Source organism: Erithacus rubecula, assembly GCF_903797595.1.
Source record: "Erithacus rubecula genome assembly, chromosome: 28".
Classification (NCBI taxonomy): domain Eukaryota; kingdom Metazoa; phylum Chordata; class Aves; order Passeriformes; family Muscicapidae; genus Erithacus; species Erithacus rubecula.
This window is the reverse complement of record NC_136680.1, coordinates 1344869-1359091: the sequence shown is the minus strand read 5'-3', so window position 1 is coordinate 1359091 and position 14223 is coordinate 1344869. Positions and strand designations below refer to the sequence as shown.

The 14223-nt window shown below is 59.3% G+C and overlaps 1 protein-coding gene across 1 annotated transcript; it reads right to left on the bottom strand.

Moving 5' to 3' along the window:
- Positions 1 to 9142: 9142 nt before the first annotated feature.
- Positions 9143 to 14014, bottom strand: TMEM59L (transmembrane protein 59 like). Its single transcript, XM_079328304.1, is given in 11 exon segments — positions 9143 to 9310; positions 9450 to 9567; positions 9664 to 9775; positions 10056 to 10161; positions 10254 to 10400; positions 12330 to 12427; positions 12610 to 12688; positions 12690 to 12716; positions 13752 to 13776; positions 13778 to 13798; positions 13800 to 14014. Coding segments are annotated over 11 exon segments (1011 nt in total). The 5' UTR covers positions 13916 to 14014; the 3' UTR covers positions 9143 to 9148.
- Positions 14015 to 14223: the final 209 nt, after the last annotated feature.

Sequence of the window (14223 nt, the reverse complement as noted above, 5' to 3'; positions counted from 1 at the left end):
ACCTGCAGATCACTGAGTATCATCTGTATTAATGTCACCTGTAGATCACTCTGTGCCACCTGCAGATCATTCAGTGTTACCTGCAGGTCACTCAGTCAATGTCCCGTGGGGATCATTCAATGTCACCTGCGGGTCACTCAATGCCACCTGCGGGTCAATCAATATCATCTACGGGTCACTGAGTGTCACCTGTGGGTCACTCAATGCCACCTGCAGATCATTCAGTGTCACCTGCAGGTCACTCAGTCAATGTCCCGTGGGGATCATTCAATGTCACCTGCGGGTCACTCAATGTCACCTGCGGGTCACTCAGTGCCACCTGCGGATCACTCAGTGTCACCTGAGGATCACTCAATGCCACCCGCGGATCACTGAGTGCCACCTGCGGATCACTCAGTGTCACCTGAGGATCACTCAATGCCACCCGCGGGTCACTGAGTGTCACCTGCGGATCACTCAGTGTCACCTGAGGATCACTGAGTGTCACCTGAGGATCACTGAGTGTCACCTGCAGATCACTCAGTGCCACCTGCAGATCACTGAGTGTCACCTGTGGGTCATCGCGCGTGCAGCCAGCCCGCACTGCGGGGACAGCAGTGACACAAATCCTCCTGCCGGGCCGCCTGGGCCGCCCTGGATCGGGATTTTTCTGCCAAAAAGCCGCACGTGCAGGAGCAGCAGTACCCTCCAGAGGGTGCCGTGCTGTCGCCGGAGCTCGCTGCGAGCCGCGGTGCCAAAACCGCCTCGGTCCCCACACATGGTCGGCATCAGAGCCCGCCCAGCTCTGCCCGAAGCCACCGGGGCCAGGCGGGCTCCGTGTAATTCCTAAAGCCGGCACACATCTGCTCCGGGGGGCATTCCAGGCATCGGTGGGAATCAGGAAATTATTCATAGCGCTGGCCCTGCCAACGGCCGGGGGTAATTCTTTGATTTCCCAGGCTCGGTGTCCACATCTGTAGAAGGGAAAGGGGGGAATTCGTCCATGAGAATAAACGAGCTTGGAAAGCCGTGAAAACTCCCTTTCAAGTCAGCCTGATGAAAACTTCATGTTCTGGAGCTCTTCGCTTCAAGGGGAGCAGCAATCTGTTTCGAAGAGGAAAAGCTGTGTATTTTTCTTATTTAAACCTCCTAAATCTGCTGGAGCATTAAAAATATTTGGCATTTCCACAGCACATTTCATTCCCAGCTCCAAATGCGTTTTACAGACATTCATTAATTAAGCCTCCCAAAACCTTGGGGAGAAAGGGAAGCAGTGCTTATTAATTTGCTCTTTGTGCTGCTGCAGCACACGGAGACCCTGGCCAGGACCTCAGGGCCTTGTTATTTTAGACACAGCCTGCAAGGAGGAGGAGATGTCAGCATGGAAAGAGGCCATGGATGGACCCTCCTGGTGTTCCATCCTCTGCCCCTTGTGGAAATTGGAGCTGCAGGAGCTCCCACCCTGCTCTCCCCCCTTTCTAGAGGTTTTCTTTTTGTTCTTCTGGTGTTTGGGGGGGCTCCTGCCCCTCCTTCCCAACACCTCGTGGTTGTCCCGCATCCAGCTCGGCTTCATTTGACACCTTCCCCCTCTCTCTGGGGGTCACTTTGTGGAATCATGGAGTTATTTAAGCTGGAAAAGACCTCCAAGGTCTTTTTCAAGTCCTTGAGATCAGCTGTGGCTGATCCCCACCTTGTCCCCAGCCCTGAGGGCTGAGTGCCACCTCCAGGAATCCCTTGGGCACCTCCAGGGTGACCCCAAACCTCCCTCCCAAAGCCTGACCACCCTTTCTATGAAGGAATTTTCCCAAATATCCACCCTGACCCTCCCCTGGCCCAGCCTGAGTCATTCCCTCTTGTCCTGTTGTCCCTTCCTGTCAGGGAGAGCCAAAATATCCCCCCTGAGCTCCTTTTCTCCTTCTGAGCCCCTCCCCAGCTCCCTCAACCACCTCAACCTGACCCATGGAAGACATAAAACAAACTTGCCCTCTGTTATTTTTAGGTCCACCCTGATATTTGAGGTGCAGTTATTTCTGTCCCACCAGGGGCTGTGTCCTTTTCCATCCCAGGTGGGGCAGCAATGGGAGCTGTGAATGTTACACCTCTGCTTCCCCTGCAGGAAAAGCTGGATGCTGTAAATGTTCCCCAGATCCCAGTTAAATCAAACCCCAGAAGGTCTCTCAAAGCAGGAAAAATGCATTTATAAGACCCTGGAAGGAAGATGTATTCCCTAACAACTCTGGTGAGCAGGCGTGCTGACTTGTGTCATGTGGAGAAGGAAGCAAGGGGGGTATTTCTTGTTATTTCATATTGCTGATGGGATTTTACCTCTGGCAGCAAATCCAGGAACTTTTTAGTTACCATTATTGTTTGATTTTATGGGCCATTTGATATTTATTTTTATTTCTCTTCATTATTTGTTGAGTGCACTTAGCCCCCTTTCCTGAGCAGCCTGCCTTATATCTAAGGTGAATTTTATGACCAGTGTTAGCACAGCAATCTGAGCAACTCACACAACTGTAATATATTTATCCTGTGCACTCAGTTTATCCAGGCAGGCCTGGATTTCCTACTGTGGAGAGCAGAGATCTGCCTGGAAAATCCCAACTCTAACAGGACTGGGTTAAAAAAAAAAAATCAAAAAGGAATAAACCTAAACTATTTACATTCTTCTTTTTTCTGATCTTGATTTCAAGCCTTCAGGATCTAATTGAGTCATATTTTCACCTTTTTTTTTTTCTTTTTTGGTTTGTTTTTCCCTTTGCAAAACATGAGGTCTCTCCATGTACCTTTTGCTGCAAGCCAAGCTCTTGTGAATCCCACGGCTCCCACAGCTGGGCTTTAAAATCCACAGCCAGCACTGGGAGAGTAATGACAAAATCATGAGCTGGCAGCTCTGCCTTTCCCTCAGACCTCCTCATTTCATCCCACTCAGGAGCAGGAATTCCTCACAGCTCCCAGCACCAGCATCCAGGTTTGGTGGGGTTTTTTTTTAATTATTATTTTTAATTTTTTTGCTAGATTTTTCCTACAGCAGGAATTCCTTTACAGCTCCCAGCATCCAGGTTGGGTTTTTTTTTTTTTTTCCTATTTTTTCTTAGATTTTTCCCAGCACAGGGTTTTTCCCCCCAATTCTTGTTACATTTTGATATCCAGCTCCATCTCTGCCTGCCCAGAGGGTGTGGGGGGGTTTCTCAGTGCCAGTTCTTCTCACTGCTTTTATTCCCTCTGGATTTCTGCTCCTCTGCTCCCTGCTAATCCCTGTGTAATCCTGGCCAGAGCCTGAGCCCAGGGAAGGTCAGGAGCACAGGCTGGGTTGTGTCTGCTGTGCCAGCAGGATGGACCAACCTTTCTCCCTCCCTTTTATCCTGCCCTGCATTTCCTCTATTTCCCCATGGAGATGTTTCATAGAATTACGGAATATTCTTATTCTGCCCCTTTGAATGTATTTCCCCATGGAGGTGTTTCACAGAATTACAGAATATTCTGAGTTGGAAGTGACCCACAAAAATCATCGAGTCCAACTCTTAAATGAATGATATACAGGGATTGAACACATGGTTTTGGTGGTTTAATCACTAAATTACAATCCCCCAACTTCAGGGACAATCCAACACCACCAGCTCAGCTCTGGCACAAAACACAAAAAGAGCAGCATCCCTTCTGTGCCCAGGGAGCCTGGCTGGGTTGTCACCCCCAGGCAGTGCCCCCCACCCTGTGGAGCAGCAGTTCTGTGTTTTCCAGCAAGGATAAAACACAGAGTGTGGGAATGCTGAGCAGGACACAGAGCATGGAGGGGGTCTGGCCTGGGGGAAGGATCAACACCTTCTCACAGGAATTTTGGGCTCCTTCCACTCCCACATGCAGAGCTGGCTCCCACTCAGCCTTGGCCATCCCCAGAACCGTTTGGCACCAGGGCCATGCAATGAACCCCTCAATATCCAGCACACATCATCCCCCAAACCCAAGGATGGCTGCAGAGGGGAGCAGGTGCTGCAGCCCCACCCCAGCCCATGGGGGGGCCTGGTTCCCACCCACCCAGCCAAACCCCACCAGCCTGGCTGCTCTCCTCACCAGCCCCGTGCTCCCAGCAGCAGCCAAGGCCAGGGATGGGAATTGCCTGTCCCTGGCTCTGCTCACAGGGTGCTCCCCTTGGCCCAGCAGCTGCGCCAGGCCCGGCCAGCACCGAGCTCAACTCTGACATTTGAAGACAGAAGAAATAATTTGGCTTCATTATCCCCCCCCTTCCCCCCGAGCAGTCCCTCGAGCCGGGCTGGAATGTGCGTGGTAGGGACAGAACCAATCCCATTAGCACCAGGAGATTGTTTTTCCTTTGGTTCTGTTGTTGTGGAATCGCCCCTGGCTCCGGCTCCTGGGGTGGGTTGTAGGAAGGAGGATGGGGAGAGGAAACCCTTGGATGTGTTTTCCCATCCTTGGCACGGTGCTGCCCTGCCCAACTCCAGCAGCACTGTGGGGTTTCCATCTTTGAAGGCCGGGTGGGCTTTGTGGTGGCTCCAAGCACCAGTCAAAGGAGAATTTGTAAGGGAAAGGGTTCAGCTCCACGTGCTTGTCCAGCTCCCCATCTCACCTCCTCATCCTCACTCCATCCCTGGATTCATGGGGATTTATCTCCATGGGGGTTAAAAGTGAATTTACAGCTCTGAGGAACTCAGGATCACAGCTTTGTGCTGGCAGGAGCAGGGAGAGGCAGCTGGAGCTGCTGGAAAATATCCTTTCCCAGCTGAGAGAGGAGCCCAGGCTCTGCTTCCATCACCTCCAGGAGCCCTGCAGCTCCAAACCCACTGCTCCACCCAGACTGGGGATTCTCGTGGAAGAATGAGAATCATCCCCTCCTTCCTCCCACAAGGCAGGAGTAAGAAACCTCCCCTGGTGTGCTGCAGCATCTCCCTGGGATGTGAGTGGGAAGGGGATCATTGGTCCCAAATCATCAAAAGGGGGATTGGCACATGGAGCTCTCAGAGTCCCTGCTGACCCAGTCCTGGGATTTCTGCCCTCTGAGGCATCCCAAGGGCTCTTCCCAAGCAGAGACACCCTGGAGGAGCAGGAGGGCTCCAGGACAAGTGCTCCTGAGGGGAATGGGGTGAGAAACAGGGACAAAGGCACTGTTGGGAGCAGATGGCAGGAGGGGAGGGAAATCTGTGCCTGGCCCAGCTCCTCGGGGCGTTGTGTGAGCCTGGTGGAGCCAGGCCAGCTCCCAGCAGCTGAGATTTTCTGGAGGGGACCACAGCAGCCCAGTGCAGCCACCAAGAGCAGCCAGGGGGTCTGTTGACCCTGATTACAGCTGGTGAGACCCCCACAACCTTCAACACCCACTGCCGGCACAGAGACAGAGCCACAGCCAAGGGGGGAGATGCCACAGGGGTCTGTGGTGGAAGGGTAGGGGGAAACTCGCTGGATTTTCCCGCTTTTTGAGGCTCCTTCTTGCTGCAGAAGCATCTGGGATTAATTGTGGAGCTGTGGCTGGATGTGTGGACACACAGAGGTGAGTGTGGAGGTGTGGGCATGAAGGTGAGTGTGGACACAAGGACATCAGGATGGACATGAGGACATGATGATGGACATGAGGATGTGAGGATGGACATGGGGAAGTGAGGATGGACACAGAGACATGAGGATGGACACAGGGACATGAGGATGGACACAGGGACATGAGGGTGGACATGGGGATGTGAGGGTGGACATGAGGACAAGAGGATGGACGTGGGGATGTGAGGATGGACACAGGGACATGAGGATGGACATGGGGACATGAGGATGGACACAAGGACATGAGGATGGACACATGGGTGTGAGTGTGGGCACACAAATGCTCACCCCAAGGACGTGACCCACAGTGGGCTCAGGGTGCCCCCACACCCTCACCACCCCCATGGGCTGCAGGGTGATTCCACCACAGCCTGCCTTGCCCACGGCCACACACCACGAATTTTCCTTCCCCTGTGATAAAATAAAAGAGAAGGGAAAGGCGTCGGGTGGAAAAAGCCCTGGCTGCCTGCTGGGGGGAGTGGAACCAGCAGATTTCATGCATCTCCTTCTTGTTAGAGTGGGGTCCCTCCTCACCTGCTCCTGGGCACAATTTCCTGCACCCCGAGCCAGCAGAGAGGAATCTGACTCCAGTTTAAAGACGAGGAGCTTGTCCACGGTCTGCAGCCCGGCTCCATCCCAGGAGGGGATGCACTCAGAGCTGCTGCCCGCCCTGGGCAGGGTTTACCAGCTGTCTGCAATCATCTGGGCCCTTCCCACTGCCCCCAGCACCAGCCCCGGTGAAAATTCGGTAGAAAGAACCTCCCGAGGGATGTCCCTGCCCCCCGAGGGGTGTCCCTGCCCCCCGAGGGGTGTCCCTGCCCCCCGAGGGGTGTCCCTGCCCCCCGAGGGATGTCCCTGCCCCCCGACGGGTGTCCCTGCCCCCGAGGGATGTCCCTGCCCCCGAGGGATGTCCCTGCCCCCCGAGGGATGTCCCTGCCCCCCGAGGGGTGTCCCTGCCCCCCGAGGGATGTCCCTGCCCTCTGAGGAGTGTCTCTGCCCTCTGAGGGGCACTCAGTGGCCTGGGCCTGGTCAGGGGGTTCTTGCCCCCAACTCATCAGATTGTGCCCACCCCAAAAGCTGCTCCGTGCTGGGCTGCACCTCTCCCTGCCCCTTTCTTTGCTGAGGACGCCGTGCAAGCCCCCCCCCCATCCCACTGCGGGCTGGGAAATGCAGCCACGGCACCCACTCTGCCTCCCGTGGCTGCCCCACACAACCAAGGCTGCCCAGAGCATCCCCCCACACAGGCAGCGAGCTGAGAGCAGCATCCCTCCGCTCTCCATTTAGGGAAAACCCCTCCTGTCCCCATGGTGCGAGAAACGAGCCTCCAGCACCCGTGACGGGGGAACATCGCACCCCCACGGAGGGACAGGCAGGGGACGTGCTCCGGCAGCAGAGGCTGCTGGCAGGGAGCAGAGCAGATCGTTTTTTTGGCTGCGACTCCTGCCAAGCGCCCCGGCATCCATCCCCGGCACCTCGGCATCCCTGGCTGCGCGTCCCGGGCCGGGCGCGGCTGCTCGGGGCCCCCGGCTGGCTCGGAGCTCGGGTCCCCGCTGGGCTACTGGAGGGCTGCAGATGCAGCTCCGGCCCCTCGCGTGAGCCGTCCTGCCGTGCCTGGCACGGCTCGGCTCGGCTCGGCTCGGCTCGGCGTGGGCACGGGCGGTGCGCCAGAACAAAGGCACGGCGGGGGAAACGTGGGGCGTGCCAGCCCCGGGGGGGCTGCTGGGGTGTGACATCGGTGTGTGACACTGCTGTGTGACACTGCTGTGTGACACGGTGTCCCTTCCCCTCCTCGCAGTGTCACCCACGGGTGATTCCCAGTGGGAAAAGCCTTTTTTTTCCCCCAACCCCTCTTGTTCACTGACCCCTCCCTGACGCCGCACCCCGCTTTCCCCTCCCCGCAGCTCGCCCGGGGATATTTTGGGGTGTTGGCCCCGCAGCCTCTCCTCCCACCCTGGCTGCTGAATCTCTGTCCTCAGCACAGAGAGCAGCTTTGCTGCTTGACCGTGCCAAACAACCCAGCGGGGATTTCTCTGCTCTTTGCCAGAGGTTCCATCCCGGCTCGGTTTCCAGATCGGGACCAGCCCCGTGCCCTCCTGCCGGCCCCAGACCAGCACCCCACAAAGCCACGGCTCTGGTACAAACCTTTTATTCAGTTCCCCGTCCCAGCTCAGGGCTGGGTTTGCCCTTTGTCCTTTCCCTGGAGCTCCCGCCGGGGATCGGGGGAGCTGCCGCGGCCGGGACATCACAGACAGCACCGAGCTTCACATGTGGCCCAAAAGCGACAACGAAAAGTGGGACCCCAAAACGGACACAAGACCCCCTCCCACGCCTCCCCCCAACCCAATTCCCCCAAACCCAGATATGTTGGATGGGTGGAAGTGATACGGAGCAGCACAAAACCGGTGGGGACGGGGATGAGACCCCCCGTCCCACCACGCCAGGACCCCCGGGAGCCGCCGGCACACGGAGAGAGCCCAAAAACCCAGGAGAGGGGTCGGGGATAATAAGTTAATCTGTACAGACGTGTTAGGTGGCACGGGGGTGGCGACACCCGCACCCTCCCGGCTCAGGGGTGTCCCCGTGGGGCGCTGGAGGAGCCGCATGCCGGTGCAAACAAATCAAACCACGAAACGATGCGTGAAATAGAGTGGTGGAGAATGGAGGGGAGATGGGGAGCGGGGAGACACCTCCATGCCCAGGGGCTGTGCCAGGGTGAGCCAAGGGGAGCCGTGCTTGGTTCCAGCGCCCACTTTGAGGGCAGCAGTGCGAGCACAGGGACACCGAGAGCGGGTCCTGCCGGCAGCTACAGCCCCGCAGCTGCTCCCATCCGGCCCAGCCCAGGATGGAGCCATCCCCACAGGATGCCGAGCCCAGGATGGAGCCGTCCCAGCAGCTCCCACCTCCTGTCCGACCTGGAAATCAGGGAAACGCCTCCCCATCCCTTGCTTGGTGCCACCAGCAACTTGTTGGCACCGGTGCCAGCTCCCCAAGGGCATCACGGAGGGCGGAGGGGAAGGAGCCATCGCAGGGCCCCTCCGCAGCTCCGGGAAGGGGCTGGCTGGGTGCTGGCGTGGGCACGGAAGCGGCGGGATCCGCTCCTGTCTCCGGCTGCCAACGCCAAATCCATTCGCCACGTTTCGGCTCGCCGAGGCGATCGGCTCCGACCGGCGGAAGGGAGTTCCCAGGGCCGGGGCCGGCGCCTCGGAGGCTCAGCCCAAGGTGGGAGGCCGGGGATGTGCCGAGCCAAAGCTCAGAAGGCTGCAGACTCTCTCCATCCCCCACCGCAGCCGGCTCCCTCCTGCCCAGCGCTGGAGCCGTGCCCGGAGGGCTGCGGGGCCCCGGCGGCTCCGGGCGGGAGGAGACAGAGAGTCCCGCTCCGGGGACGGGCTCCCTGCGGCCTCCCCGCTCTGGCAGCTCCCCTCTGGGCTCTGCGAGCCAGGATCCGGCTCACAGGGCATCCCTGGGGGAGCCAGAGCCGCTGCCCGGCTCCGGGAGCCTCCCCACGGCCGCAGCCGGAGCTGCCCCTCCGGGAGCTGGGACAGCCCCAGGGGCAGCGGAGCGGGGTCGGGGCGATGCCAGGGGGATGGTGAGAGGGGCGTGGAGGTGCTGGGAAGGGCTGGGAGCGCTACAGGATGGTCTTGTCCAGGTCGACTTTGAGGGGCAGCGGCCCCGCGTCCTCCCCGCCGTGCGCGGGGCACAGGGTGACCGTGATGACGGGCGGCAGGGGGAAGCTGCCGGGGCCCTCCAGGTCCTCCAGGTACTCCTTGTCCCCGTTGATGCTCAGAGGCTGGAGGAGAGGCAGAAACAAGAGTGCAGGGGGTGCAGAAGCCCCTCATCCCCGCAGTGGGGACCACAAACAGGGCACAATGTCCCGCCCTGCCGTGCCGCGTGTCCCTGACACCCTGCGGGCTCTGCTCGCCCCATACCTGGGTCTTGACGTGCTGCTCGGGGGCGGTCACCAGGCTGGCACAGCTGAGCCACAGCATCACCATGATGGAGAGGAAGAGGCAGGCGGCCAGGATCCAGCGAGGAAGGCCCGAGCGCCTGTAGCACCCCCCCACCCCCCGCCAAAGAGAGGGCACGGGTTTATGGCAGGGCACGGCTGGGAATTGGGGCTGGGGGGGATCCCAGACCACCTACTTGGACATGCAGCCGAGGAAGTCGTGCTCCTGCTGCGGGGGCTCCGGGGGATGCGCCTTGGCTTTGCCCCGTGGCTCCTTCATGGGGGGCTTGTCCCCCTTTGCCCGGGGGCCTGGGAAGGAAGAGCTGATGCTGAACCCGTGTGGATACACCCTCCCGTCATCCCAGCACGTTATGGGGGTCCCTCTCTCCCCCTGGGACCCTCTGCCCACTAAGGGGGCACAGAGGATCCCACAGAGCCCATCCAGAGCCCGCCCCAGCGTGTGTGGGGGTGTGGGAAGCTGATTAGACCCGAGAAGAGGAAAATTTGTTCAGCTCTGGGGAACTCGGATGGGAGCCGAGAGGGCTCGGAGGCTCCCAGCCCCCTCCCAGCACCCAGACCCCTCCCATACCTGTGTGGGGCTGGGGGACCCCAGGGCTGGATCCCAATCCTGATCCTGGCTGTGCTGGCTGGATCTCCAGTGCCTCGGGTGCTGGGTACTCCATCTCAGGCTGGGACTGGGTGGGCAGGGAAAGAGGGAGAAGGCAGTGAGGAAGGGGGTCCCCACCCCTCTGGGCACCCACAGAGAGGGTCCTGGGGACACCCCCACCTGAAACACCACGACTTTGCCATCGTCAGCCTGCAGGTAGAAGGTCCAGGTGGAGGAGATGAAGCTCTGGGCAGAGCTGACGATGTCGTTGCAGAAAGTGGAGACCAAATCCAGCATGGAAAAGGATGGTGCTTGCAGCTCCAGGCTCTGCAAAGGAGCGGGGGCATCACATCCCCGCTGTCCCCTCATCACCCACCCTGACAGGACACATCCCACCCCGAGGTCACAGCTGGCTTGAGCCGGGTGCTCAGGTCTGGGCTCAACCAGCCTCTCCCAAGGATGCAAAGTGATGTGTCAGGGCCTGATCCGGTCACCAGTGTGATCCCTGGGGTGACCCCCCAGCTCTGGGGTCATCACCCAGCCGCAGGAGCGTCCCTTTGGGGCGGGATCAGCCTCCTGTGCCAGAGACAATGGGAGCGGAGCAGCCGCGGTGCCGAGGGCGTTCCTCTCCTGGCAGCCTCTCGGTGCCCTGGATTCTTGGCCGTCTCGGCAGTTTGTTATTTTTAAAGCATCCCTGCTGGAATCCGCTTGGCTGCTCCCTGCCACTGGCTCCGAACATTTTCCGACAGCCCCTTGCACGGTCAAACCAGCAAACAGGAAATAAATAGGTCAGATTCTGTATCTAATTATTATGCTAAATCTGCTTTGCCTGCTCGTCTGGGAACCCGAGGAAAATGCTTTGGGTGGGTGGAGGGGGGTGAGAGCCCTCGCTGTCACCCCCAGTCACTCCCAGATGCTGATCCCTGGCCTTGGAGAGGGGCTGGGAAATGGGATCAGGCACTGGGAAGGTCTTAAAACCAGGCTGCAAAGGAGGGTTGGTTCAAAGGAGCTTTTCACCCTTTTTACGGCACAGATTCATCTTTGCCTGCACGTGCACGAAGCCAAAAGCCTCTTCCTCGGGCCAAAGTCTAATTTAATTAATTTGGCAAAAGCTGAATTAATTAAATACAGGAGGGGAAAGCGTTGCTAATTGCTGGGAAAGATAACAAATCAAAACTGAGGGAATCTGCCACAATCCCCAATCAGATCCTCTCACCCTGGGAATTCCCTGTGGTCTCCCTGCCTGGCCCAAGTCAAGCCCAGTCCAGTGCAGCCCAGTTAATTTGCTTTTTATACTTGTGCCAAAGCAGCTGGGTGTGGCTTGGACCAACCTGGCACATCTGGAGGTACATCCATGTGGAGGGATGGATGGATGGATGGATGGATGGATGGATGGATGGATGGATGGATGGATGGATGATGGAGTGATGGATGGATGGATGGATGATGGATGGATGGATGGATGAATAAGGGATGGATGGATGGATGGATGGATGGATGATGGATGGATGGATGGATGGATGGATGGATGGATGGATGGATGGATAAGGGATGGATGGATAAGGGATGGATGGTTGGATGGATGGATGGATGGATGGATGATGGATGGATGGATGGATGGATGGATGGATGGATGATGGATGGATGGATGGATGGATGGATGGATGGATGATGGATGGATGGATAAGGGATGGATGGTTGGATGGATGGATGGATGGATGGATGGATGGATGGATGGATGGATGGATGATGGATGGATGGATGGATGGTTGGATGGATGGATGAGGGATGATGGATGGATGGATGATGGATGATGGATGGATGGATGGATGGATGGATGGATGGATGGATGGATGGATGGATGATGGATGGATGGATAAGGGATGGATGGTTGGATGGATGGATGGATGGATGGATGGATGATGGATGGATGGATGGATGGTTGGATGGATGGATGAGGGATGATGGATGGATGGATGGATGGATGGTGGATGGATGGATGGATGGATGGATGATGGATAAGGGATGGATGGATGGATGGATGGATGGATGGATGGATGATGGATGGATGGATGGATGATGGATGGATGGATGGATGGATAAGGGATGGATGGATGGATGGATGGATGGATGGATGGATGGATGGATGGAGGGATGGATGGATGGATGGAGGGATGGGGGTGTCCCCCATCCCAAGGGAGGGGAGGGACTGTGCTGAGCTCCCGTTCAAGGAAGGGTTTCCCCATCTCCCTTCACCTTCTCGTTCCTGCTCTCCTCCACCTCGGGCAGCTGCTTGCGGCACCCGGTCACACACCCGAACTGCTCCTCTGCATTGCCATAGGCTTCAGCACAGGCTGGGAGACAGGAGGGGTCAGAGTTTGGGGCTGCTCAACCCCTGGCACCCCCGTCCCCTCCCCTCTGACACCCAGGGCGGGTCAATCTGAGTGAGGGGACACTCCAGATGGTGTTGGGGTCCCGGTGGGATGTGGGGATCCCCCCGGGTCGGCGTTTGGGGTGCAGGGGCCGCTCCTCTCACCTGCTTCGCACTCGGCTCTGGTCGTGTTGAGCTCGGCGCTCGCATCCACGAAGTGACAGATGGAGAACAGCCGGCAGCCCCCGGTAACAGGCGTTGAGAACAGCATCCTGCGGCGAGGAGGAGGAGGAGAGCGTGGAGCTGGCACCGGGCTCACCCGGTGGCTGTGCCGGACACCCCCCACTCGGCCCCCGAGCCCGGCTGGGGGGCACCGGGCAGCGCCGCCCCCGCCCAGCACCGGGCGGTGAGGGCTGGCACCCCCCAAACTGCCGATCCCAGAGGAGGGAGAGGCTGCCCCGCAGACCCTAGGGTGCCCCCCACGGTGGGTTTGCAACTGGCCGAGTCCTCGTGGAGGGTCCCCCATCTCTGTTGGCACCAGCCAGGCCCTGGCACGGGATGGCAGGAGGGGGGGGTGCACTGCTCGGGGGAGGGGTACAGATTTGGGGGGCGGGAACACACAGAGGGGGTGTGAGAGGGTCACACAGAACCACACGGGGGTCACGGACTATTGGGCAGGCTGCAGGTGGTGACTACTGCATGGCACCCCCAAGCAGCGGGATGCCATCACTGTGTTGCACCCCAAAAACCATGTGGGCTGCAGTGACAGGAAATTCCGTTGTTCCTTAGGTTTTTTTGTCCAGATCCTGCTGGCCCTGTTGCTCCAGTGTCGCTCCAGGGGGGTCCCCCCATGTGTCCCTCCTGGTGCCCCCCATTCTGCTTCCATGGCTGCTCCCAGTTGCATTGGGTGTTACTGGTGCTCCCCATGCCCCCAGTACCCCCACTGACCACGATGCTCCTGCCCCTGGTGCTCCCAGTGCTCCCAGTGCTCCCAGTACCTATGATGATACTGGTACTCCCAATGCAATTGATGCTCCCCATGCCTCCCAGTACTCCCAGTGCTCCCAGTGTCTCTGATGCTCTTGGTACCCCCAATCCTACTGAGGGTCTCCATGCCCCAAATATCTCCAGTGTCCCCAGTTCCCACGATGCTCCTGGTACCCCCAATGCTATTGATGCTCCCAAGCCCCCAGTGCCTCCCAGTACCCCAGTACCCCCAGTGCCCCCGATGTGTGGTACCCCAATGCTCGCGATGCCCCCATGCCCCGGTGCCCCCCCAGTCCGGTGCCCCGGTGCCCCGGACTCACGGCGGCGGCCCGGCGCTGCAGGCTGGCCGCACTGCCCGCGGCACGCCGGTGTCTCCCAGCTGCGGCGAGAAAGGGTCGGTGGCCGTGGCGGCGGCGGCAGCGGCGGCGAGAAGGGCCAGGCCGAGGGCGAGCAGGGCCCGGGGCCGGCGGGCCGGGGCCGCCATGGCGGGCGGGGAGTGAAACGGAACGGAACGGAGCCGAGCGAAACCACCGCCGCCACCGCCACCGCCGGCCCCGCCGTGACGCGCCGTGCGCCGGGCGGGGGGAGCCGGGGGCGGGGGGAGCCGCCGCAGCCTCCGCAGGATCCACCGGCACCGGCACCGGCACCAGGCCCCGGCACCGGCACCGGCACGGGCGGGGAGGATGAGACAGGGCGTGGGAGGATGGGGGGTGCCGGGCGGCGGGGGATGAGGGGAACCCCGGGATGCAGGAGAATTGGGGGATGCTCGGGCACTGGAGATGAGAGGTACCC